The sequence below is a fragment of the Trichosurus vulpecula genome, chromosome 8 (assembly GCF_011100635.1).
Source record: "Trichosurus vulpecula isolate mTriVul1 chromosome 8, mTriVul1.pri, whole genome shotgun sequence".
Taxonomy (NCBI): Eukaryota; Metazoa; Chordata; class Mammalia; order Diprotodontia; family Phalangeridae; genus Trichosurus; species Trichosurus vulpecula.
This window is the reverse complement of record NC_050580.1, coordinates 52,503,395-52,526,725: the sequence shown is the minus strand read 5'-3', so window position 1 is coordinate 52,526,725 and position 23,331 is coordinate 52,503,395. Positions and strand designations below refer to the sequence as shown.

The following is a 23,331-nucleotide window of genomic DNA, read 5'->3' as shown; positions in this document are numbered from 1 at the left end:
GTCATCCCCAGAGGCTGGTCTCATTTAGGAAACTGAGGCCTGGGACTTCCTTCACACACACGATCCCCCCACAGCCCTGGAGTCAAGAATGAAATCCAGCTTCCAGCAAAACTGTGGGCTCTCTCTCAAGCACCCTGAGGAAATGGGTGGCCAGGTCTGAGTGTTAAAGAAGAAACAAAATTCAAATCTGCTTTTCATACCTGCTGCCATCTCTAGTCACTCAGTAACCTCAATAATTTAATAATTACCCCCTCCAACATTTCTCGGAGTAGCCTCTCTGTCCACACTTTCCATCTCTCTTACTGCTGTCTGCCTCTCCACAAGGTGTGGACACCCTCCTTCTCAGTTACAGACCAAAGCAAGAAAGGCATTTTCACAAGAGCTTGTAAGTGATTTAGGAAAGGGTGAAAATACAAAAAATCAACAAGAGTTCTAGAAATACCAAGTTATAGAGTTTAAGAACGCGGCCCTGCTCTCCTTCTCTCCCTCTTTCTGTCAGCCCTTTCTGTGGAGGGGCTGCTATTTCTTCTCCGGAACCATGCCTGCCCTCAGACCCTTCGTGAAGCCTAAAATCGTCAAAAAGAGGACCAGGAAGTTCATCCAGCACCAGTCTGACAAATATGTCAAGATCAAGAGAAACCGTCGTGAACCGAGAGGCATTGACAACAGGGTGCAAAGACAATTCAAGAGCCAGATCTTGATGCCCAGTATTGGTTATGGAAGCAATAAGAAGACAAAACACGTGCTACCAAGTGGATTCAGGAAGGTATTGGTGCACAATGTCAAAGAGCTTAGAAGTGCTTCTGATGTGCAAAAAATCTTACTGTGCTGAGACCGCTCATGATGTTTCCTCTAAGAACTGGAAAGTCATTGTTGAGAGAGCAGCTCAGCTAGCCATCAAGATCGCCAGTCCAAATGCTAGACCGAAGAGAATGTAGAAAATTGAGACGCTACTGTTGGTGGAGCTATAAACTAGTCTAACCACTTTGGAGAACAATTTGGAACTGCACCCAAAGAATTATAAAACTTTGTATACCCTTTGACCCAGCAATATCACTACTAGGTCTGTATCCCAATGAGAGCAAAGAAAAATGAAAAGGACCCATATGTAGAAAAATATAGCAGATCTTTTTGTGGTGGCAAACAATTAGAAATTGAGGGTATGCTCATCACTTGGGGAATGGCTGAAAAAGTTGTAGTATAAGATTGTAATGGAATACTACTGTGCTATAAGAAACTATGAGGAGGACCTGGGAAGACTTATATGACACGCAACGTGAAGTGAGCAAAACCAGGAGAACGTTGTACGTAGTAAAACAATATTGTAAGGATGATCAACTGTGTAAAACTTAGCTACTCTAAACAAAACAAGGATCTGGGAAAATTCCAAAAGACCCATGATGAAAAATGCTCTCCACCTCCAGAGAGAGACCTGTGAACTCTGAGTGCAGATTAAAGCATACTTTTAAATTTTTCTTTGTCTTTACTGTTTTATTTTGTTTGCATTTTCTTTTGCAACATGGCTAAAGCGGAAATATGTTTTACATGACTCCACATGTACAATCTACATCAAATTGCTTGCTTTCTCAAGGAGTGGGGCAGGGCAAGAGGAAGAGAAAGAACTTGGAACTCAATTTTTGAAAAAAAAATATTGTTTAAAACTTTTATATGTAATTGGCAAATATTTAATGAAATAAATAAAGTTAATTTTTTGAAAATGGAAAGGCCCCATGATCTTTAGAGTATAACAGCAAAGCAAATGGTAATGCATCTTTAATGTTATTTCCACTGATAAAACTATAGACATTTCTGATATTGAAAAAAAATCCCATCAGCTGATGAAAGTGAGGGGGATGATGATGTTCCCATCATCACCTCACATTTCTTCTGCTTCTCTTTCATAAGCCCTGACTTTCTAGAGGGGTCCTAAGCATATGACATTTTCCTTAATCCTTTCCACAGTTTTCAGACAATTTGAGACTATTCCACCAAGTCCCTACAGATCTGGAAGGTAAACAGGAAGAGCTTCAGGAGATGGTGGAAGGAGGAGAGCTTCACATAGGGAATGCTTTTTTTCATTTTGTTTTCACTAGGTTTAATAATCTATCTGACCAAAGCATGCTGAATAGCAACATCTTGCTAATATTGGGAGTTTTGACAGTGAGAGGAAATTCCAGATACAGAGTGGGGAAGAGTCATAGATTTCTTATTTTTAACATTAATGAGCAGTATTTCATATCATCTCCCAGCAAAATCTGAACCCACTTAGTTAGCAAGCAGTTAACCTGCTCAGCGCTGCCGCTCCAAGTTGCACAATGCAACAGTGAGAGAGGTTTTCCTACACATGTGCCAGAGAGACTCTGATGAGTCCACTTGGCTGGTGGAGCACCACCTAATAGACAAGTCAGATATTATATTCCCTCACTGGATAAGTGATATAATGACAAACCATCATCTTTAAGAAAGCCAACACACGACTACCACCACTGCAGGGTCCCAAGTGTCTCATGGTGTACACACGAAGTAGCAAATAGAGTCAAATGACTCAGGAAGAGTAATTTCGTGACAGGCCCGCCTTTCTTCTGCCCTCTCATCTACTTCTCTCCTCTCCTCGCCAGTTCATCTCGGACCAGACCAACGTGAGCCACCCCATTTCTGGCTTGACTCAACTTGGCCTGGGCCTAAGTGATCAACCCCACCCTCCAATTTCCCCTAAATTAATTGAACTGGCCAGAGGGAGAAGAACCATAGATTTCCTATTTTTAGTAGGAATTTTCATGGGCTTCTCTTATGAATACCAGAAGCACAGTTGTCTCTAAGCCCTCTGAGTAATGACAGTGATGAGCATTGTGCTCATTGTGGACCCCAGGCCAGAACGTCCTTTTTCAGCCTTGATGACTCCCAAACCAATTTGGAGGTTCACCTACCTAAGCATCCTATAAGCTCCAGCTTCCTTTCAGCCAATCAGCAAGCTTCACAAGTGAATGTAAGGCTCAGGTACTAAATCCACATCTCTACATAAGGACTAAGGTAGTTAGATAGCTCTCTCTACCCTCAAGAGTGAACGAACCTTGAAGAACCTCACTCCAGACCATTAACTAGAATAATGCTTTATGTCATCATCGTCATTGTTTTTGTTCAGTCTTTTCAGTTATGTCTGATTCTTCATGACCCCGTTTGAGGTTTTGTTGGCAGAGATACTGGAGCGGTTTGCCATTTCCTTCTCCGGTTCATTTTACAGTTGAGGAAACTGAGGCAAACAGGGTTAAGTGACTTGCCCAGGGTCACACAGCTAGTAAGCCTCTGATTTGAACTCAGAAAGATGAGTGTTCCTGACTTCAGGCCTGGAGTCACTATCCACTGTGCCACCTAGAGCTGCCCACCAGAGCAATACTTATCCAAGATCAAATGTAGGGAACTCATTCCCCAAACCTGTAAGAGAGAGATAAAGAAAACACTTGTTGAATTGAACTACAGATGGGACAGACATAGGAGTGGAAGAAAGGAGATATCCGGGCCTCTAGGGAAGAAGAGAAGGTAAATGGTCATGTCCCCTCTAGAATATTCAGGCCTGACCTTTGTTCAATCTCCCATCTATTCCCAGCAGGCAGTTCTCATCCCAGGATCAAGGGAAGGGAAGGAAGACATAGAGCCAAGAACCTTTTCCCTGATTCCATGGGGCAGGGAAGCAGGACTAAGGGTGAGGCGAGGCTGGAACCTCTGATTCAAGGAATAAATAACCACTTACAGAGAAGCTGGACAACCTGATCCAAAACCCCACCCTTGATCAGGGAGATCCCGGCACGGTAGCCAGCAGGGTCTAAGAAATGGAACCTTGGGTTCCCAGCCGTGTCAGCAAAGGGCTTCTCTATGGCTGTTCATGCTGCCCCTCTATCAATCTTTACCTGCTAGTGGATTCAAGTGACTGTGCCAAGACAACTTCTCCAAAAAGTCCTCCCTGACTAGCCCAACTGATTTTTTTTTTTGAGGGGGAAAGGCAGGGCAATTGGGGTTAAGTGACTTGCCCAAGGCCACACAGCTAGTAAGTGTGTCAAGTGTCAGAGGCCATGAATTCTAATAGAGTCTCTACTTCACTGGATCATGAACTCATAGACCTACAACTGGCAGGAACCTTAGGCCACCAAGTCCAACCCCTTCATTTTGCACAGAAGGAAACAGGCTCAAAGGGGCAAAGTGACTTATGATAAGCGGAAGTCCTTTGGCCCTTTGTGTACAGCTTGGACAACTGTATACACTTACTTGTATTCTATCATGTGTCCTGGGACCTGCCCATTACTTTCTCTTGTTTTTTACCCTAGGACCTAAAACAACCCAGCCCTGTAATAATCTCTCTCTAGGAAGCAGAGATTGTTCTATTAGGATCATATCTTCCTTCAAACTATTCATTCATTCATTCAATAAGCAAATATTGAGCACCTGTTGTGTGTATGACATGCATTTATAACATATATGTGCATATACATATATATATATATATCCCCAGCTAGATGACTACTACAACAATAATATGTAATTATGATCCCTCAGTCCACAAGCTGTGTGGGCCAGGCACCGTCCTAGGCACTGAGGATATAAAGACAAAAACAAACAGTCCTTGCTTTCACGGGACTTACTAATAAGTTCACATGTATTTAGGACTCTTAAGTTTACAAAAACCATAATGCATATTCATATAGCTCTAAAGGCTAACAAGCGGCAGCTGGTGGCGCCATAGTGCATAGAGTGCCAGACACCGCGTCGGGAAGGCTCATCTTTCTGAGTTCTAATCTGGCTTCAGACAGTTACTAGCTGGGTGACCCTGGGCAAGTCACTTAACCCTGTTTGCCTCAGTTTTCTCATCTGTAAAATGAACCGGAGAAGGAAATAGCAAACTGCTCCAGTATCTCTGCCAAGAAAACCCCAAATGGGGCCATGAATAGTCAGACGCCACTGAAAAATGACAACAACAAAGACTAACAAACACGTGTCTCACAACAACCATTTAAACTAACTGTGGTACCCGTTTTGCCGATGTGGAAACCAAGGCTGAGAGATATTAAGTGACAGCTAAAATGCCACCTTCTGCAAGAAGCCTCACCTGATCTCACTGAACGTGAGTCCTGCCTCCCCTTTGTGATTATTTCACATTTATTCAGTATCTGTCTTGGTTGTTTGTAGTTGTTTTCGTATTGTCTCTCCTTGAGGGCACAGGCTAATCTTCTGCCTTTATTTGTATCTCCAGCACTTGAGACGGTGCCTGGCACATGGTGGGCATTTAATAAGTGCGTGATGACTTATCTGGGGTCACACAAATGGGTAGTGTTGGAAGCAAGACTCCCACCCAAGAATTCTGATTCCAAGACCCAGCTCCTCCAAGACAGGCAGGGACCAGGTCACATGAGCATATTATGTATTCATATAGTCCTTTAACAAACATTATTAACTCATAGCCCATTCTACAGATGGGGAGACAAGAGCCCAAAGAGGCTTGTTCAAATCCTATTGCAAGTTATTGTCAGAGTCAGGGCTAGGACGTACCTAAGAGTCCTGACTCCCCCTCTCCCCTCACCCCTCCCCCCGGATTTTTTCCATTACTGATTTTTACACTGGAACCTCTCACTGTACCCAGCGCCATGCTAGTCACATAAGGCACGCACTGCTTAAATACTTGTTGAATGCTAGTGGAAATATATGGCTTTCCTTCTCTCAGCCTTCGTAGCTTCAATCATCCCTGGTAGGCTGCCAGGCGTAGCAGAGTGAGGGTTAACAGCATGAAATAATATTTAGAAATCCTCTCTTTCCCCCCTCTTCACCCCATAAAAAGAAAAAAAGAATGAAAGAACACATGGTGAGTACAACTATATCTAACCATGTCATGGTGCCCTCCGGCCATGTTTATATATATCACACATGTACACACACATGCACACCAATCTCTTGCTTACTGTGGGGACAGGGAAGAGCAGATGTTACAAGGGGACAGGCCCACAGAGTTTGGACTTCTGTCTCCATTACTCCCAGCTTGGGAGGAACTTGGAACAACTCTCTGGCTAGGACTTCCATTCTTCCTCCCCCCACCCCCCCAACCTCATTGGCTTCCTCGCCCCAGCCTGGGCCCCCGGAGTGTAGCAAACAGAACCCGTTTGCTCCTGAATTGTGTAATTGTTGGGAATAAATAACCCTGTTGAAACCTTCGTCCCCCATCATCACCCCCCTTCTCCAGGCTGACTGAGTGAGGGATTTGTGTCAAACTTGGAGGGAGCCTCCTGTGGTAGTTTCCATCTGAGAGTAGGGTGTGGGGAAACTGAATACAGAAGCCTTGCTGGCCTCCAGGGAGTCTCCTGGCCCTGCTTCAGAGAATTCCCAGCTAAAGGGGTCCAGGAAACGTACTCAGATTCAAGCCATCCTGGACCCCTGCTCTTCATCTATGCAGGCCTTCATACTCTATACTCCAAGACTTCAGTCCCACTCCAGCCTTTTAAAGGATCCAGCTTCACTCTACTACAACTCCAACCCTTAACCATGCCAATTTCAGCCCTTCACATAGCTCCCAGCCCTTTCTGTGCCCCATCCCAAGTCCTTTCACTCCCAAACACAGCCTTCCTCCTCTTCCTCCCTTGACCACCAACCAACTGTAGCCCTTCCAAACCAAGCTCTTCCTACCTCTTTCCCCAGCCCTTCATGCGTCCAGCCCCAATCCTTTGCCCTGAATGTGAACAAAATGAACATTTGACATTTCAGCCTCTCTGCACCCCCCTGGAAGAAGGCACTGGTCATTTACTTGCTGGTTCAACAAGTCTTTGCTGAGCCCTGAGCTAGGTACTGAAGGGAATGACAAAAGAAGAGTAAGACCCCATTTTTGCCCTCAAAGAATCCATGGTCTGGTTGAGGAAACACCATCAAAACACAACTCGCATCACCAGCCTGGGTGTCCTACAGGCCAGAAGGGGAGTATAAATATGAAAGGTTGTGGGAGAATGGAAAAGGGGGAGATCCATAAAGGCTTAGATGGTGAGGGGAGTCTCCCGGGAGGAGAGACGGCTTGATCTGGTCCTTCAATGCCACTGTCCCCCTTCTGGGGGATGAAACAGAGGCAGAAGGTCAGGGTTTATAGCCTCCATCCAGTCCAATCCTCACCCCACCATCAAAGTGATCTTAAAGAGCATCTGACCATGTCACTGTGCTATTCAATAAAGTCCAGTGGCTCCTTATTCTCTCAGGAAGCCTTCCCTAATGTCTCTTGATTCCAGGGCTTTCTCTCTCTTAATTATTTCCTATTTATCCAGTATCTAGCTTGCTTTGTATAGATTGGTTTGCCCGTTGTCTCTCACCGTTCCATTGTAAGCTCCTGGAGCGTAGGGATTGTCTTTTGCCTCTTTTTGTATCCCCCAACACTTGGCACAGTGCCTGGCACATAGTAGGCGCTTCATAAATGTTTATTGAGTTGAATTGTTGGTTTTTAAAACCCTTCACAGATGACCCCTCTCTACTTTTCCAGTCTTATACCTTACCAACCTCCACGATCCACCTTCACTGGCCTTCTTGTTGCTCAGACATAACACTCAGTCTCTTGCCTCTCTGTATTTTTCTTGCCTAACCTCATGCCTGGAATGCTCTCACTCCTCCTCCTGCTTCTATAGCTTCATTAAAGTCTCAGCTAAAATCCCAACTTTGGCAGGAAGCCTTTCCCAGTCCCTTTCAACACTGGTGCCTTCCCTCTGAGATTGCCACCAATTTATCTTGTTTGTACAAGATATAATTGTTTGCATATCATCTTACCTATTACATTGTGAGTTTCGTGAGGGCAGGGACTATTTGCGTTCCTTTGTATCCTCAGTATTTGACACAGGGCTTAGCACATAGTAGGCACTTAATAAATGATTGTTGACTTGAGTCACCAGCTCCTAAACTCTATGATTCTAGATGAGGAAGTGTTTATATGCTGCCTACTATGTGCTAGGCACTGTGCTAAGCACTTCACAAATATTTTATTTGATCCTCACAACAAATCTGCAAGTTAGCATCCCCACTTTACAATTAAGGAAAATGAGACAGAGATTAAGTGACTCGATCAGGGTCACAAATTTGGCATCTGAGGCCATATTCCTGATTCCAGAACCAGTGCTCCATCCACTGCTGGCCACCTCTCTGTATAACCAAGGGCTACTCTTACTATGGCCCCCTCTCAGATACTCATATCTGTCGTTGTTCAAATTCATATCTCTGAGTAAACATAATCAATATGGGTCTTCATACTAGACTAAGGAAGAAGACACATGGTTTCAAAGCAAAGAATTAACACAGACCTGCAGTGTAACGACAGGTATCCAACACTCGTGGCATCCATTTCTATGCTACCATCCCCAGTGTGTCTTCTGGGCTTGCTAAACCACTCTTCCAACCCCACTGTGCCCCCAACATGGTAAGAAAAGGAAACACCAATTCACTGGGGGAAAGGAGTCAGTGCCTTAGACTGAACTAGTAACTTGTCTTTTTAACTCCCCACAAACAGCAATCTTGAGTGGAACATGACCAGAAATTACCATAGAGAGCAAAGCCCTATTGATCTTTCTCAAACAGCAGCTGAAGGCTAGGGCTTTCCTAGCTCTCATGACACTGAAGTCTAAGATTGGGGCTCATAGATTTAAAGCTAGAGATAACTTAGTCCACCAGTCTCAGTTGACAGAGCGGAATGCTGAAGACTCTCGGAGATGGTAAAAGACTTAACCATAAAAAATGAGGAGCAGACAGACTTCATAATAACCTAGAAAGATTTATATGATCTGATGCTGAGTGAGGGGAGCAGAATATGATTACAGACACACGGTATCTGCGATGACTAACTTTGATAGACTTGGCTCTTCTCAGCAATACAAGGTTCTAAGACAACTCCAAAAGACTCCTGATGGAAAAGCTATCCACATCCAGAGAAAGAATTACAGGGTCTGAATGCAGATCGAAGCAAACTATTTGCTGTCTTTTTTTGTTTTGTTTCTTTTTTCTCATGGTTCATTCCATTGATTATAGTTCTTAATAACTTGACCGTTGTGAAAATATGTTTAGTGTGAAGGTATATGTAGAACCTATATAGAATTTCATGCTGTCTTGGGTGGGGAGGGGGAGAAAATTTGAAACTCAAAAACTTGAGGAACTGAATGTTGTAAACTAAAATATAAATAAATTAATTAATTAATAAAATAAAATAAAAGACAACCAAAGTCACCCAGGAAGGAAGTGGCAGAGCTGATCTCCCTTGAGAATTGGAGGTGAAGCCTAAATCTATGCCTTACCACCTGTTGGCCTGATGCTCCTTCTACCACCTGAACTAACATAGGCATAGTCCAGAGGTGACTGCTGTTTTCTTCACACTTCTCCTTCACCAACTTACTTAATAAGGCTCCTAGAATCAATTTTAAATGGCACCTGCTGGAAGCATTATCTAATCACAGGATGTACTAAGTAACGTCACCACACTGGGGAGCTCACACACAAGCTTCTGAGACATGTAGTACAAAGAGAATTTCCTTTAATTAGTGAGATTTCTTGGCCACAAGCCTTGTGGGAATATTGGGTCTATGAATGAACACACATCCCTACACAGCTATACAAGGCTAGTCAAATAATCTAGTATTGAGAGATAACAGAGTGCAGTTTACAGAGGATGTGGGTTCAAGTTCTAGACTACTTGCATGCCTTGGGCAGGTCTATCAACCTCTTTCTCGTCATACTTTATGATTTCCCTCCCCTAATACTTTGTTTCCTCTCTCCCATCGTGATTTGTTTTCTTTGATTAAGTGGCACAGTGGAGAGAGTGCTGAGCCTGGAGTCAGGTAGATCTGAGTTCAAATCCAGACTTAGATATTTACTAGCTGTGTGACCCTGAGCAAGTCACTTAACCTCTGCCTCAATTTCATCAACTATAAAATGGGAATGATAATAATAGTGCCTATCTCTCTGGGTTGTTGTGAGGATTATGATAATATTTGTATAGAACTTGGCACAGTGCCTGGCACATAGTAGGCACTTTAATAATTAATTAATTAATTAATGCTTGTTTCTTTCTTTCCTTCCTTCCATTCTTCCTCTCTACCCTCCTGCTTGGTTTTCTTTCTTCCTGGTGATAGACTTTGGGGCAGATATTCCAGGGTTCAGATCTTCATGGCAGCTGGTGATCTGCCTGCCAGGCCTGAACCATACACAGGTTGTGTAGTTGGTTGTATGCTTTAGAAAGCCCTCTGTGAAATGCAGAGAAATCACCAAGGTAGGCTCTGCTATTTGGGGGCTGAACCTATGTGTTGAATGTACATGGTTTGGGGCAGGGGTAATGAGATGGGGAGAAGGGTAGATTCACTACAAAAGTTTTCAAGTTTCAAGGAGGCAAAACCCTAAGTTTTCCACTTGTATTTTTTTTAATTCCTAAAAAGAAAGTTATTTTGGCTTAAATGCCTCATCCCACTAGCCCCCGCCCCCAACTCTACTCCCCTGAGCCCAAACTTGGCTGGTAATTAGCCTTTAATAAAGACCATGTGCCTGCTGACATGGAAAGAGGGAACAACAACTGGAGGATTGTGGAATTAATGAAGTTAATGATGCACTGGCCTGCCATGTGCTGCTGGGCTGGGGGGAGGCTCCAGTTACACGTGTTATCCAGATGAGGATGCTGGCTGACCTGGAACCCCTCTCAGGGAACATTCTCCCCCTCCGCCCCCCCAGAGTTGCTCAGAACCTGTCTCCTCATGGCATTAGCAAGAGCCCTACTCGGAATTAATTACTGACATCTACATAATGATGGGGAAGATACTAAGAAAGCGCAGCATGGAAGATGAAAAAAGCAGACACAGGACACTGTTCTCCAGCTGCCATCCCAGCACAATTGGAAAGATACAGGCAGACAGAGAGACAGACACATCCAGGCCACAGAAGTTTCCCAGGAAATTATGCAGTGCAACAACACTACCTGGATCTCCAGAGCAAGGTCCTGGCCAGCTTAATTACTCACCAGTAACTAATGACATTCCTTCTTCCTCCTAAAATGCCCCCAGCTAATGCCACCTCTACATACCTCTACACACCATGGATGACAGCAGGGCAATGGCTTGTCATTAATTTCATCTTTTCATCCCTATACGGCTTCTTCAATGTCACTCCTAACAGACATGACAAAAGTAGTTTCAGAATCATGGGATCTCAGAGAAGAAAGGGATTTCAGAAACCATTGAGTCTAAAGAGCTGCTGTGGGGTAGTGGAGATAGCATGCTGAATGTATAGTCAGGGAAAACCAGGTTCAAGTCCTACTTCTGACTCTTAATGGCAGTATGACCTTGGATAAGTCACTTAATCTCCAGGCCTCAGTTTCCTCTTCTGAAAAAGGAGGGAGTAATACTTGATGAACTCTAAGGTGCCTCCTGGCTCTAGATTTATGATGTATAGTGAGTGGATTCATTTCCACACAAAACATTCTTCTACAATGTAACCCAACAAAGGGCCATTTAACCTTTTCTCAAAAACTTATACCTCCTAAAAGCCACCACTTCCCACAATGGCCCATTCTACTTTGGGTTAGTTCTAATTAAGAATGTTCTCCTTTCATCAAGTCTAAATCTACACCTCTGAAACTTCCACTCATTGTCCCTAGTTCTGCTTACTATAGCCAAGGAAAACAATTCTAACCCCTTTGCCACATGACCACTCTTCGAATACTTGAAGATGGCTATCATGCCCACCATAAGTAATCCTCCTCTCCACGCTAAACATCCCTAGTTCCCTCATCTGATCCTCTCATGGCACAGCAGTGAAAAGAGCACTGAATTCAGAGTCCAGGGAACTAGCTTGAAATCCTGGCTCCACTATTTCCTACTTGTGTGGCCACAGCTAGGTCACTTAATTTCTCTGGGCTTTAATTTCCTCATTTGAATAACAGGGGTAATGAAGGGAGACACTTCCCCCTGCCACCTCCCAATCTACTGGACATGCACCTGAAGGGATCATCCCATGGAACATGCACAGAATTGGTCCTGTTTGTGCCCTGGGCCACTTTTGGAGAAACATATGCTCTGGCTCAGTGCTGAGGGAATTGTGCCTTGGGAAGACACATCAGACCCATTATTGTTCCCAATGAAATTGTGTTTTGGGATGACTCAGAAATCCCTAAATGGTACCTTGGCTCCCATGACAAAGAAGGAAGGCTGTGCCAAAGAGAATTAGCCCCTGAGCCAAGAGAAGCTTCCCACTCAGGAAATTTTGAGAGGAGTGACTCCATCTTCTCTTATTCTCTTTCTGTTTCTCCATCCCTTCTGTCTGTATCTCTATCTCTATCTGTCTGTGTCTATCTCTCTCTATCTCTGTATGTATCTCTCTCTGTCTCTCTATCTCTATCTCTCTGACTATCTCTGTCTGTCTCTGTATCTCTCTCTATCTCTAGCTGTATCTCTATCTCTATCTGTGTCTGTCTCTATCTCTCTCTATCTCTGTCTGTATGTATCTGTCTCTGTATCACTATCTCTGAATATCTATCTGTGTCTGTCTCTATCTCTGTCTCTGTATCTCTCTCTGCCTCTAGTTGGATCTCTGTCTCTGACTGTCTCTATCTCTCTGTGTCTCTTTCTATCTGTATCTCTCTCTCTGTCAAGGCTGCTTAGGACACTTCAAGCTCTCTCCCAGACTTTCAGTGAGATGGGGAGAAGAATCTCTCCTTCTCCCCTTCCCTCCTGCAACTCTAGCAACTGTTCATACATGAAATCAAAATCGTATGTCTATCTAGGTGAGTCTAAGATGGGATCTCGAGGCTCTGGGTATCTCTTCAGTTTTGTGTTTCACTAAGCGTAGGTAAGTGAACAGCAATCCTGAGATGAATGTATCTACCTTGGCCGCAGATAATCTGTTCAAGGATCTAACAAAGTGTTTCATGTTTTAAGTGTTAAGCGCCTAGGAGAGTACGGCAGGAATTTTAAGTTACTGTTTCATGTTTTACAAGTTTGTCAATGAATGTTCATGAGTCTTTTGTATTCTGGAATTTATTTTTGTGGTAGAGAAAGTAAATGGCTGTCTTATAGCTTATCTACATTGTACTTTGAGTACGTTTCTAGATGACCCTCTGTTGCTCCACCTTGCCCAATATTTACCCAAATAAGAATATTCTCTATTATGTACCCAATCTGATCTCTAAGCCTTTGCCTCTCCATGAGGGGATAATCCACTACCCACCAAAGAAATCCATTAAATTTTTTAATAGTTCTTATTGTTAGGAAGTTTTTTACTTCCCATCAAGACAAAAATCTACCTATTTGCAACTTCTACCCCACAGTTCCTGGTTCTCATTTTCAGAAACTGAAGAGATTGATGCAAAGGAAACTGAGTAAGAGAAAGAAAATATAACTTGCTCGAGGTAAATAAAGAAAGAAAAACTATTCAATGAGGAAGATGAGGACAAGTCTATAAGGTTGCCTGATTTCCAGTTCTAAATTTCAAGTGACAAAAGAATGGCCCCAAAGCATTTCCTCGGAGGACAAGAATGGTTGAGAAATAGATGGCAGCATTATTATAATTCCTTTCAGTAGTGCCAATCAAAACATTCTACTATTGACAAAATATTTCCATTGCACTTTCTTCTGGGCAAGTCACTTAACCCTGTTTGCCTCAGTTTCCTCATCTGTAAAATGAGCTGGAAAAGGAAACAGCAAACCACTCCAGTGTCTTTGCCAAAAAAAACCCCAAATGGAGTCACAAAGAATTAGACACAACTGAAAACAACTAAACAACAAAAATTGTAATTTCTACAATTATAATGATTCTATCAGATCTGAATGTCTGCTTACCTACTTCAAAAGCAGGAATAAGTACCAAACCAGGCTTAGAAGGATGTCTGCAGACCATAAATATGAGAGTAATAATTTCACTCCTCAAAGATAACAAAAAAAAACTGAGACCGATAGCCAGGTTAGCCATACATAGACTATTTACCCTCCTAAATCTGCTTTGTAATTTTATCATGTCATTTAAGACTCTTCACCATCTGTATTCAACCTGCTTTTCTAGTCTCCTTTCATATCATTCCCATCCTTACACACTACATTCTGGCCAAACTAGACTACATATGATGTGTTTCCAAACTCAATATTTCAAATCTCACCTCCACACCTTACACAAGCCCTGCCTTGCCAAGGATAGACAGCCTCAGCATCTGTCTTTCAGAATTTCTCTTTTCCTTTAAGGCTGACTTCGGGTGCCATTGACTCTACAGAGCTTTCCCTCATCCCCTTTCCCTCCAAATTACCTTGTTTTTCCTTATCTGGCACAGGTTGCATCCACTCCATAGAGAGGAAGCTCCTTAAAGGAGGTGACTATCTCATTTTTGTCTTTGTATTTCAAAAGCCTAATATAGTCCCTTGTTTAGAGTGGGCACCACCTACACCAAATTGAAATAAATTGAAACTGCCCACCTGCTGATAAAACTTGGACAACTCCTAACCTAAGCCACCTGCCTTCTAGAGCCTGCACTCTCAAAGGCCATGCCAGCAGAGGGCAGATTGTGCCATGCTGGAATACCATATGACACCATCTAGGGCTGGCAACAGATGGAACTCCCTTGCCAAGAACCAGCCTATGTGAGTAGAGTAAGGCTCATCACCAATGGGCTGACCCATTGGTGGATAGACTCTTTAGCCATAGCAACCCTTGAAGCAACAACAAAAACACAAAAGGGCTGTTGGTCCTGTGTGTCTCCCTTCTGATTCTTCCATGACAGTGGTGGGATGGTGGAGAAAGGAGGCAGAGAATTCGAAGGATCACACAGTTTTTAGGGCACGTGAGCTTCTTGTCTGGTGATTGAGGCTGCATTAGCCTCAGTATTCTCACTGTCATTAAGCATTTATTTATTTTCCTTGTTCTCAAAAGACTTTGTTATCTAATGAGGCATATTAAAACATACAGAAATCTACATGGTCCACTTTACATGCAGCAGAACAGTCTTTACAGTAAGTGTCTACTACTTTAAATAATAGACCCACTGAGACTCAAGAAAGACCTTAACTGAGAAATACCAAGGTCATCCACTGTATCTTGGGCCATAGCCAATTGTCTTGACTTGTGTCTTACCACTGGACTGTGATGACTCTGGAGGAGAAGGTGAGGATGAAAACTTTGCACAACTCTGCCTTACTCAAATCCAATTGACCAGAAAGTCAAGACATCACCCTCGTGATATTGTTGGTCCTTTTCAAAAAAACAAAGGACAAACAATAGCCTGTCTTCCATTTCCAGCCACATATACATATGGATCAGATTAGATAAATAAGAATGTAGCCCAGTCAGGAAGAAGATAATAACCTGACCCTCTTAGCATTTTTATTTGCTCAGGTAAATGTGAATGATGAGATGTCAGGGATGGAGAAGAAGAGAGACAGTGGCTCCACCCAAGCAATTCTGGAGGGTTTCCTTAGAAGTCCCTCAAAACGGATTTGAGGGCACAGGATCCTCATAATGAAATTACGCAGGCATGACAAGGATTCTCTAACCCTAAGTGAAATAGAACCTTGGGACAGACAAGTGGCTTCCCTTAGCAGGAGAAAGTAAACATAGAAATCAGACTGCGGTCATTCGACTTAGGTCTCTCACCAAGCTCTCTGTACACTTGTTTTCATTACTCCTCCCTATTTTTTTAAGATAAAGCCACTCATAATCTGCCACCATCTTTCTCTGTACAATTTCTTTCAATGACTTTATATTCTAATCTGGTTTGGTTCTTGTCTGTCATATCTCTTCATCTGGAAAGGAGATTCAACAATTTATTTTTTAAGTGCATAATGCAAGATCTGTGCTAGTGACTGGGTACACAAAGGCAAAACCAAAACCATTCCTGCCCTAAGGAGGCTTACATCCTAACGGACATCCATTACTTCCTGCCAGAGAGGGGTTTTCATCTCCCCATTGTGGCAGCTGTTTTATAACAGTTAAACTTACTGGCCCAGAGAACGATGTTTTTGGTTGCTTTTGGATGCACCATAAATCCAACTCCTTCATGTGCCTCTCCAAGGAAAATTTTCCAGTTGTCCTTTCATTTAGCTGGTTTTACTTATAGCAAAAACTGACAAGATTGATATGATTCAGGTCCTCCAGCTGTATGGTCATTGAACAAGGAATTCACATTCAAAGTACCAACAGCTGGTAGAGTTGTGAATGGTTGGGATCATTCTGGAGAACAATTTGGAATGCCAATAGATAGATAGATACATAGATACATAAATAGATATGTACATAAGTATGTGTGTGTGCGTGTGTGTGTGTGTGTGTGTGTGTGTGTGTATAATCATCCTTCAGTCATCCAGCAAACATTTATTAAGTGCCTTCTATGTGTGAGGCACTATGCTAATCCCTGAGGATACAATGGAAGACAAAAGACAGTCCTTGCTCTGAAAGAACTTTCAGTGATTAAAACGCCTGTACCCCCTGAACCAGAGATCCTACATGTACCCCACGGCATAGACCCCAAGGAGATCAAAGATAGAAATCAAGATCCCATGTGCTCCAAAATATTTATAGTAAAATACATTTGCCGTATTGTGCTAAATATACTGTACTATTAAAAATATTTTTGTGTTAACAAAGAATTGGAAACAAAGTAAATGTCCATTGATTAGAGAATAACTTAATTAATTATAGCATGTAAATATAATAGAATATTACTGAACGAGAAGGAATGATGACTGTGAAGAACATAGAGAATTATGGGAAGACATGGACTGACCCAAAGCCAAATAAGCAGAATGAGAGCATTTTATTTATTTATACATATATATATGTGTGTATGTATGTATGCATGTATATAATCAGTGCAACGATGTAAGTCAAAAGAATGTTTATATAGAACTGGACACTATGTAATGATATTAATCAAGCTTGACTAAGAAGAAGAGAAGAGAAAATTTACCTCCCTCCCTTTTCTGCAAAGATGGCGGCTGTGGGTATGGAATATTGTATCTGTTGTCATTAGCATGCCTATCTATTTACATACCTAGGTATTCTCCCATTGCCCTCCAAAATTTACCTTGAGTAGATTTTGTATATATTTATTAATGCATATTAATCCCCTGAAAGAATACAAGGTTCTTGAGGGCAAGGATTTTCACTTTTGTCTTTGTTTTCCCAGCATCTATCAGAGGGCCGGCAATATAATAGGTGTTTAATAAATGCGTATTGATTGCTTGATTATCAGACTTGGTGGATGTGTTAGTTTTGCTGAACTGATTTTTTTCTTTCTCTTTTTTATCCTTTGTAAGAAGAACATGCTGTGGGGGTGGGGGAGGAAGGGATATATTTGTAAATGAAGGTGATGTAAAAACAAAAGTTGTCAATGAAATTTCTTTTGAAAGAAAAAAGCAAAGTAAAGTGCCAAAGCTCATGAGGAGCAGTGGCACACCATGGCAGAGGCAAACCTTGTGCATGAACGTATAACATGAGTGGAACGGTCGTGTGGTATGTTAGGTGGAATAGATGACCCTTAAGGTCCTTTCCAGTTCTCTAATTCCATGATTCCCTACAATTAGAGGCACACCTAACAAAATGGGAAAATCCCTAGAGTAAGACTTTGGTGAAAGAATGGCTGGGTACAGGAAGAAGAAGAAGAAGAAGAAGAAGAAGAAGAAGAAGAAGAAGAAGAAGAAGAAGAAGAAGAAGAAGAAGAAGAAGAAGAAGAAGAAGAAGAAGAAGAAGAAGAAGAAGAAGAAGAAGAAGAAGAAGAAGAAGAAGAAGGAGGAGGAGGAAGAGGAGGAGGAGGAGGAGGAGGAGGAGGAGGAAGAGGAGGAGGAGGAGGAAGAGGAGGAGAAGAAGAAGAAGAAGGAGGAGGAGGAGGAGAAGAAGGAAGAAGGAAGAGAAGGAGGAGGAGGAGTAGGAGGGAGGAGAGGGTTAGCAGAGGGGGGAGGGGGGCGAGGGGGAGGCGGGAGAGAAAGAGAAGAAAAAGAAGAAGAATAAGAAGAGAAGAAAGCAAGAAGAAGAAGAAGAAGACAGAATGAGAAGAAGAAGGAAGAAGGAAAGAAAGAGGATGAAGCGGATGGAGAGGGAGAGAAGGGGGGTAGGAGGAGGAGGGAGGAGGAGGGGGTGGAGTAGGAGGAGGGGGGAGGAAGTAAGGAAGGGTAGGAGGAGAGAAGGGATGAAGAAAAGAGCAAGACGAAGAAAGAAAGAAGACTAAGAAGAAGAGAGAAGAAGAAGGAAAGAAAAGAAGGAGAAAAAAAGAAGAAGGAAGAGAAGGAGGAGGAAGAAGGAGGAGAAGGAGAGAAAGGGGGGAAGGAGGAGGAGAGGAGGAAGGGCGAGAGAGGATGAGAGAAGAGAGGAAAGAAAAAGAGAAATAAGAGAGAAAAAGAGAAAAGAAGAAGAAGAAGAAGAAGAAGAAGAAGAAGCATTTATATAGTGCTTTAAGGTTAGTTTGGCATTTTACAAGCTTTTTTTCTCTTTTGGTCCTCACAACAATCCTTGGAGCTAGGTGCTATTATTATCCCTGTTTTACGAATGGAGAAACCGTGACTGAGAGAGGTTAGATGACTTGCTCACAGTCACACAGTTAGTAGGTGTCTAAGGCAGAATGTGAACCCATGTGTCTCCGAATCCACCCTATTCCACATTGCCTCTAGCAACATAAGCTGGCAGATCTCTAAGGTGCCATCCTGATCCAACAGGCTCAGCTGCTTCATTCAGCACCAAGGGGCACTTGAAAATACTCACTCAATGTTAATCAAGCAATCAGGCCATGTCCAGATACACCGAGCTGGGACTGTCAGCCTGACCTATGCACCTGTAGTAGACAAAGCCCGAGCCTCTCACTCTCCCACGTATCCCTGGTTTCTTTAAAGCCCTCATTTGCATGTCTCCCCTCATTTGCATATTGGTTTACATTTTCATTCATTTATCCTTCAGTGCCCAGAAGTCCTAACCTTGCCTCCTTGTGTCTGGCTAGACAAAGTGTCCCAGCGTGGAAAATTAACTGCTTGGGATTTGCTGAAACATGAGTTCCTGCACTTGTATCTGGTCCCCAAGGCCCTGTCATGTGAGGGACACTGGGGAGACTCCCTTTCAGTCTAGATGTACCAGCCCCTCCATTGTCACACTGCCTAAAATTCCACCATTAAGACTCTATTGTATCTCCAACCCAGAGAAGCATGGCTGATTAGCACTTTTCTCCCACTGCTTCTCCTGCAGAATGGCTGACTCGTGTGAATTCATTCACTGGTTCCCCTTCCACGTCACTTAGAATCCTAATAGATCAATTGATCAATCAGCAAGCATTTATTTTCTTAAAATTTTTTTCAGTTCTCCTGCATTTATTTTTTCCAGCCCACTTCTTCTCCTTCCCAATGGAAGAAAAGAAAGGCTTCGTAACAAATAAGCGTAGTCAAGCTAAACAAATTCTTGTATTGGCTACGTGCAAAAGTGTATGTCTCATTCAGCATCCAGAGTCCACCACCTCTTGGTCAGGAGGTGAGCAGCATTCTTCAGTGGTCCACAACTAGGATTCATTCATTAAGGGCTGAGCAGATGCCAGGCACTAGGCTGAGTGCCAGATATACAGAGAATGGTTTAAAAAAAAGTGCCTGCCTTCAAGGAGCTCACATTCTGCAACAGAAAACAAGCTATGACAATAATTAAGAGCATCCAAGACATACACAAAATAGACAGGAGGTAATCTTAGAGGGGAAGGCACTAGCAGTTGTGGGGAACAGGAAAAGCCCCTTGTAGAAAGTAGGATTTGAGCTGAGTCTTGAAGGAAGCCAAGAATTCTAAGAGGCCAGAGGTAAGGAAGTTAAGTGTAGAAAGTAGAATTTGAGCTGAGTCTTGAAGGAAGCCAAGAATTCTAAGAGGCCAGAGGTAAGGAAGTTAAGTGGCCCATTGGGTAGAGCATGGAGCCTGGAGTCATGAAGGCCTGAGTTCAAATCTGGCCTCAGACACCAGCTGTGTGACCCTAGACAAGTCAGTTTCCTGCTCTGTAAAATGGGGATAATGATAGCACCTACCTCTCAAGGTTGTTATGAGGATCAAATGAGATAGTCCTGAAGCACTTAACACAGTGTCTGGCACATAGTGCCGTATAAATGCAAGTTATTATTATTATTTTTGGGTAAGCTAGGTGGTGAAGTGGATAGAGCGCCGGGACCAGAGTGAGAAAGACCCGAGTTTAGATTCTGCCTCAGACACTTACTAGCTGTGTGACCCTGGGCAAGTCACTTCACCCTGTTTGCCTCAGTTTCCTCATCTGTAAAATGAGCTGGAGAAGGAAATGGCAAACCACTCCAGTGTCTTTGCCAAGAAAACCCCCAATGGGGTCATGAAGAATCAGACGTGACTGGAATGATTGTGTGTTGTTGTTCCGGGTGCCGGGACCAGTACGAAGGCACAAGCATCATGTCCTACCAACAGCCATGAGTCCAATAAGGCTGGACCGTAGAGTATACAGAGTGGAAGAAGTGTAATAAGAAGACTGACATTGGTAAAAAATGTAAATGCCAAACAGAGGATTTTCTATCTGTCTTTGGGGGGAATAGGGAGCCAATAGAGTTTATTGAGTCTTTAGCCGGGGACACAAGCAGACCTCCACTTTAAGAAAATCAGTTTGGCAGCTGAGTCAAAGTAGGGAGTGAGGAGAGACTTAGGACTTGAAAGGTCCCAAAGGGGGATTGGATGAGAACTGTAGCTCTCGCCTCTCCTACCTCCACCCCACCCCTCACGTACGGCAGGACCTTCATCTCCACCAATGGAGAGTCCCGTACCAATGGGCTTTGAGACAGGGGTGCCGTGAGCATCCCTATGTACATACGAGATAGGTACATACGATTGAGAGGAAAGAGACGAGCAAATGGTGGATCAGAAAAGGCTTTGTGTAAAAGAGACGTTTGAACTGAATCCTGAAGGGAACTTTGGGGTCAAAGACATAGAAATAAGGAGCAAATACAGTCCAGGTATGAGGGACAGTCAGCGCCAAGGGGAAAGATGGAATGCGATTTATGAGGAACAGTAAGAAAGGCAGGTTGTCTGAACAGCAGTGTCCGTGAAGAGAGTCAGTGTGTAAAGAGAAGAAAGAATGGTTGTGGCCAGGTTGTGAGAGGTTCGGGCACACACATACACACACACACACACACACACACACACACCAACATGTCCATACGTGGGCTAGCACACCCAGGCAGGAACACACGTACACGCTCAAGGTCAAGTTCATGGGCAGGCACACAGAGGTGTGGAGGCTTTAGCTCTTGGTGTATAACCACACGGTCGCAGAGAACATAGCTGTTCACATACGCTGCCCAGGTGCGGGGAGGGGCCGTTTGAGTCGAGGCACCGGGCGAGCCGAACTTTTTGTCGGGCCACAGTGACCCAGACCCTGGACCTGAATTACATATAGAGTCCTGGACCATCCTGACCTTCTTTATTTCATTCCCTTCCCCATTCCAGATCTGAACTAGGAGAAGGAACCCCAAAGATCTTTAGACACCTCTTGAGTAGGTGGATGGGTGAGAGTGAATCAGAGTATCCATGATAGAAAGGTTCCTATCTCTAATCCAAGGTAAGGGGAACTCAGCCCAGAATCCAGACCCCAAGCCCCAAATACCTCCAGGAATAAACTGGATGGAACCAGTGATGATCAGGGGGCCTCTAAGGGTCCTCTCCCCATTAATCCCACACACGCCCTTCCCAAGTCTGGCCTCAGCCAGGAAAGAGGGAAAACCTTTCTCAGTTCCAACTGGCAAGCCCTCACCTCCCAGGGGAAAAGAAACCCAATTCTAGAGTCAAGCTCTACACTGGCCCTTTAAGAAGAGTTGGTGAGGGAGGGGGAGACCCAGCCTGAAATCTGAGAGGTGCTTGTTTGAACCCAGTCTGACTAGCGGGCTGCTAGCCCCTCCTCCTTGCTCTGAGCGCTATTAAATATAGTAGTAGTCAGAGGGGAACCCACTCCACATCTTGCCTCTCCTGAGCTCTCACTGGGAAATGCTCCGGGCATTGATCTGAGGCACCCAACAAAGATGCTCCTAGTTCCGAGACCACCCCAGCAGCGGCCGCGAAGGGGGCCGTTGCTCCAGCTTCTCCTCTCTCTGCTGCTGTGTGCGCTACTGCCCGGCTCGGTTTCTGGAGGTGAGTCTTCCAGGGGCTGCTCCCCTCCTCCCGTGGTCCCATTAAAACTAGCGCCGTTATTGAGGGGAGAGGGCGGGGGAGAAAGTTGAGGCTGCGGGACCAGAGGCAGGCACTGGGCCAGGGATAGGGGGAAGCAGAGTAAAGAGTCCATGTTGGGTGACGTCTCCTCTGATTTTCAAACACCTTACTCCCTGGACCCCAGGTTCCAAGCTAAAGGGAGCAGATGGGACCCAGGCCTCCTACCATGATGGGCATGGTTCTCAGGTGGGTGATTACCCCCTCACTACAAAGCCCAGTCTTGCATAGTATAACATCTGGTCTTGGAGAGTGCCCTCTTAGGGGCCCACCTTGAGGGGTGGGGCACAGGGAGAGCTGTCTGGAGCTCATCAGGTGCTGGAATCCATGGAGGGTGGGCTGGGCAGGGTGCCCTTGGGACCAGCCTCAACCCCAGGGCTCTGGGCCAGGACCACCAGGCAGGAATTGCAGTCTGCACAAATCTGCTCCTGTCAGGGCATCCACTGCCACCCCTACCTCCCACCTCTACCCCACCCAAGCCGAACCCTGCCCCACCCCCAGCCATGTGGAGTTTAGAAACGGGACTGCCAAGCCCCAGAACCAAACAGATGTCCCTCATTGCTCTCTCGTGCTGACAAGCTGTGTCTCAGCCCGCACTGAGGTCAGCTGGTTTATGAATGATCCTACTTGGTCCCTAGGACAAGGGTCTGAATGGCGGTCTCTCCCAGGACGAGTTCTGCATTCTGCTGGAGATGAAATGAGTTAAGAGCCTCTGCTTGTTCCTAGGACAGCGGTACTTGGTGCTGGATTATCCCAGTCCTAGTTTGTTCAGGGTGTGGTTTGTCCAGCCTGTGGCTTATCCGAGCAGAGGATTGTCCAGCCTGCGGGTTATTCAGGCTTAGAGTGAATCATTACATGGTAGGGATTAGAGCTGAAAGAGACCTTGAAGGACATCTGGTCTAGCCCCCTCTTTTTACAGGAGAGGAAACTGAGGCACGGGGAGCTGAAGTGCCTGAGATCAGTGTGCGGTCCATTCAGCCTGTAATCTAGCTAGGCTGTGGTTTATCCCAGCTTTGGGACAGTTTTCAGTTCTGCCCGCCCATCCTCCCCCCTCCCAGCTTGTCCTCTGGTCTCTCCACTCTAAGGTCTGGGCATTGGGGAACTGAGGAAGCAGACTCTAAACCCCAGCTCTCAACCTCTTCTGTG

General features: G+C 44.3%; 1 protein-coding gene across 1 annotated transcript in view; it reads left to right on the top strand.

The window, feature by feature from the left end:
- Nucleotides 1-538: 538 nt before the first annotated feature.
- CSPG4 (chondroitin sulfate proteoglycan 4) overlaps nucleotides 539-23,331 on the top strand; it is a 118,305-nt gene continuing 95,512 nt past the window's right edge. Inside the window, exon 1 of the mRNA XM_036736505.1 lies at nucleotides 539-766. Coding sequence (XP_036592400.1) covers nucleotides 539-766 — 228 coding nt within the window. The remainder of the gene's footprint in view (nucleotides 767-23,331) is intronic.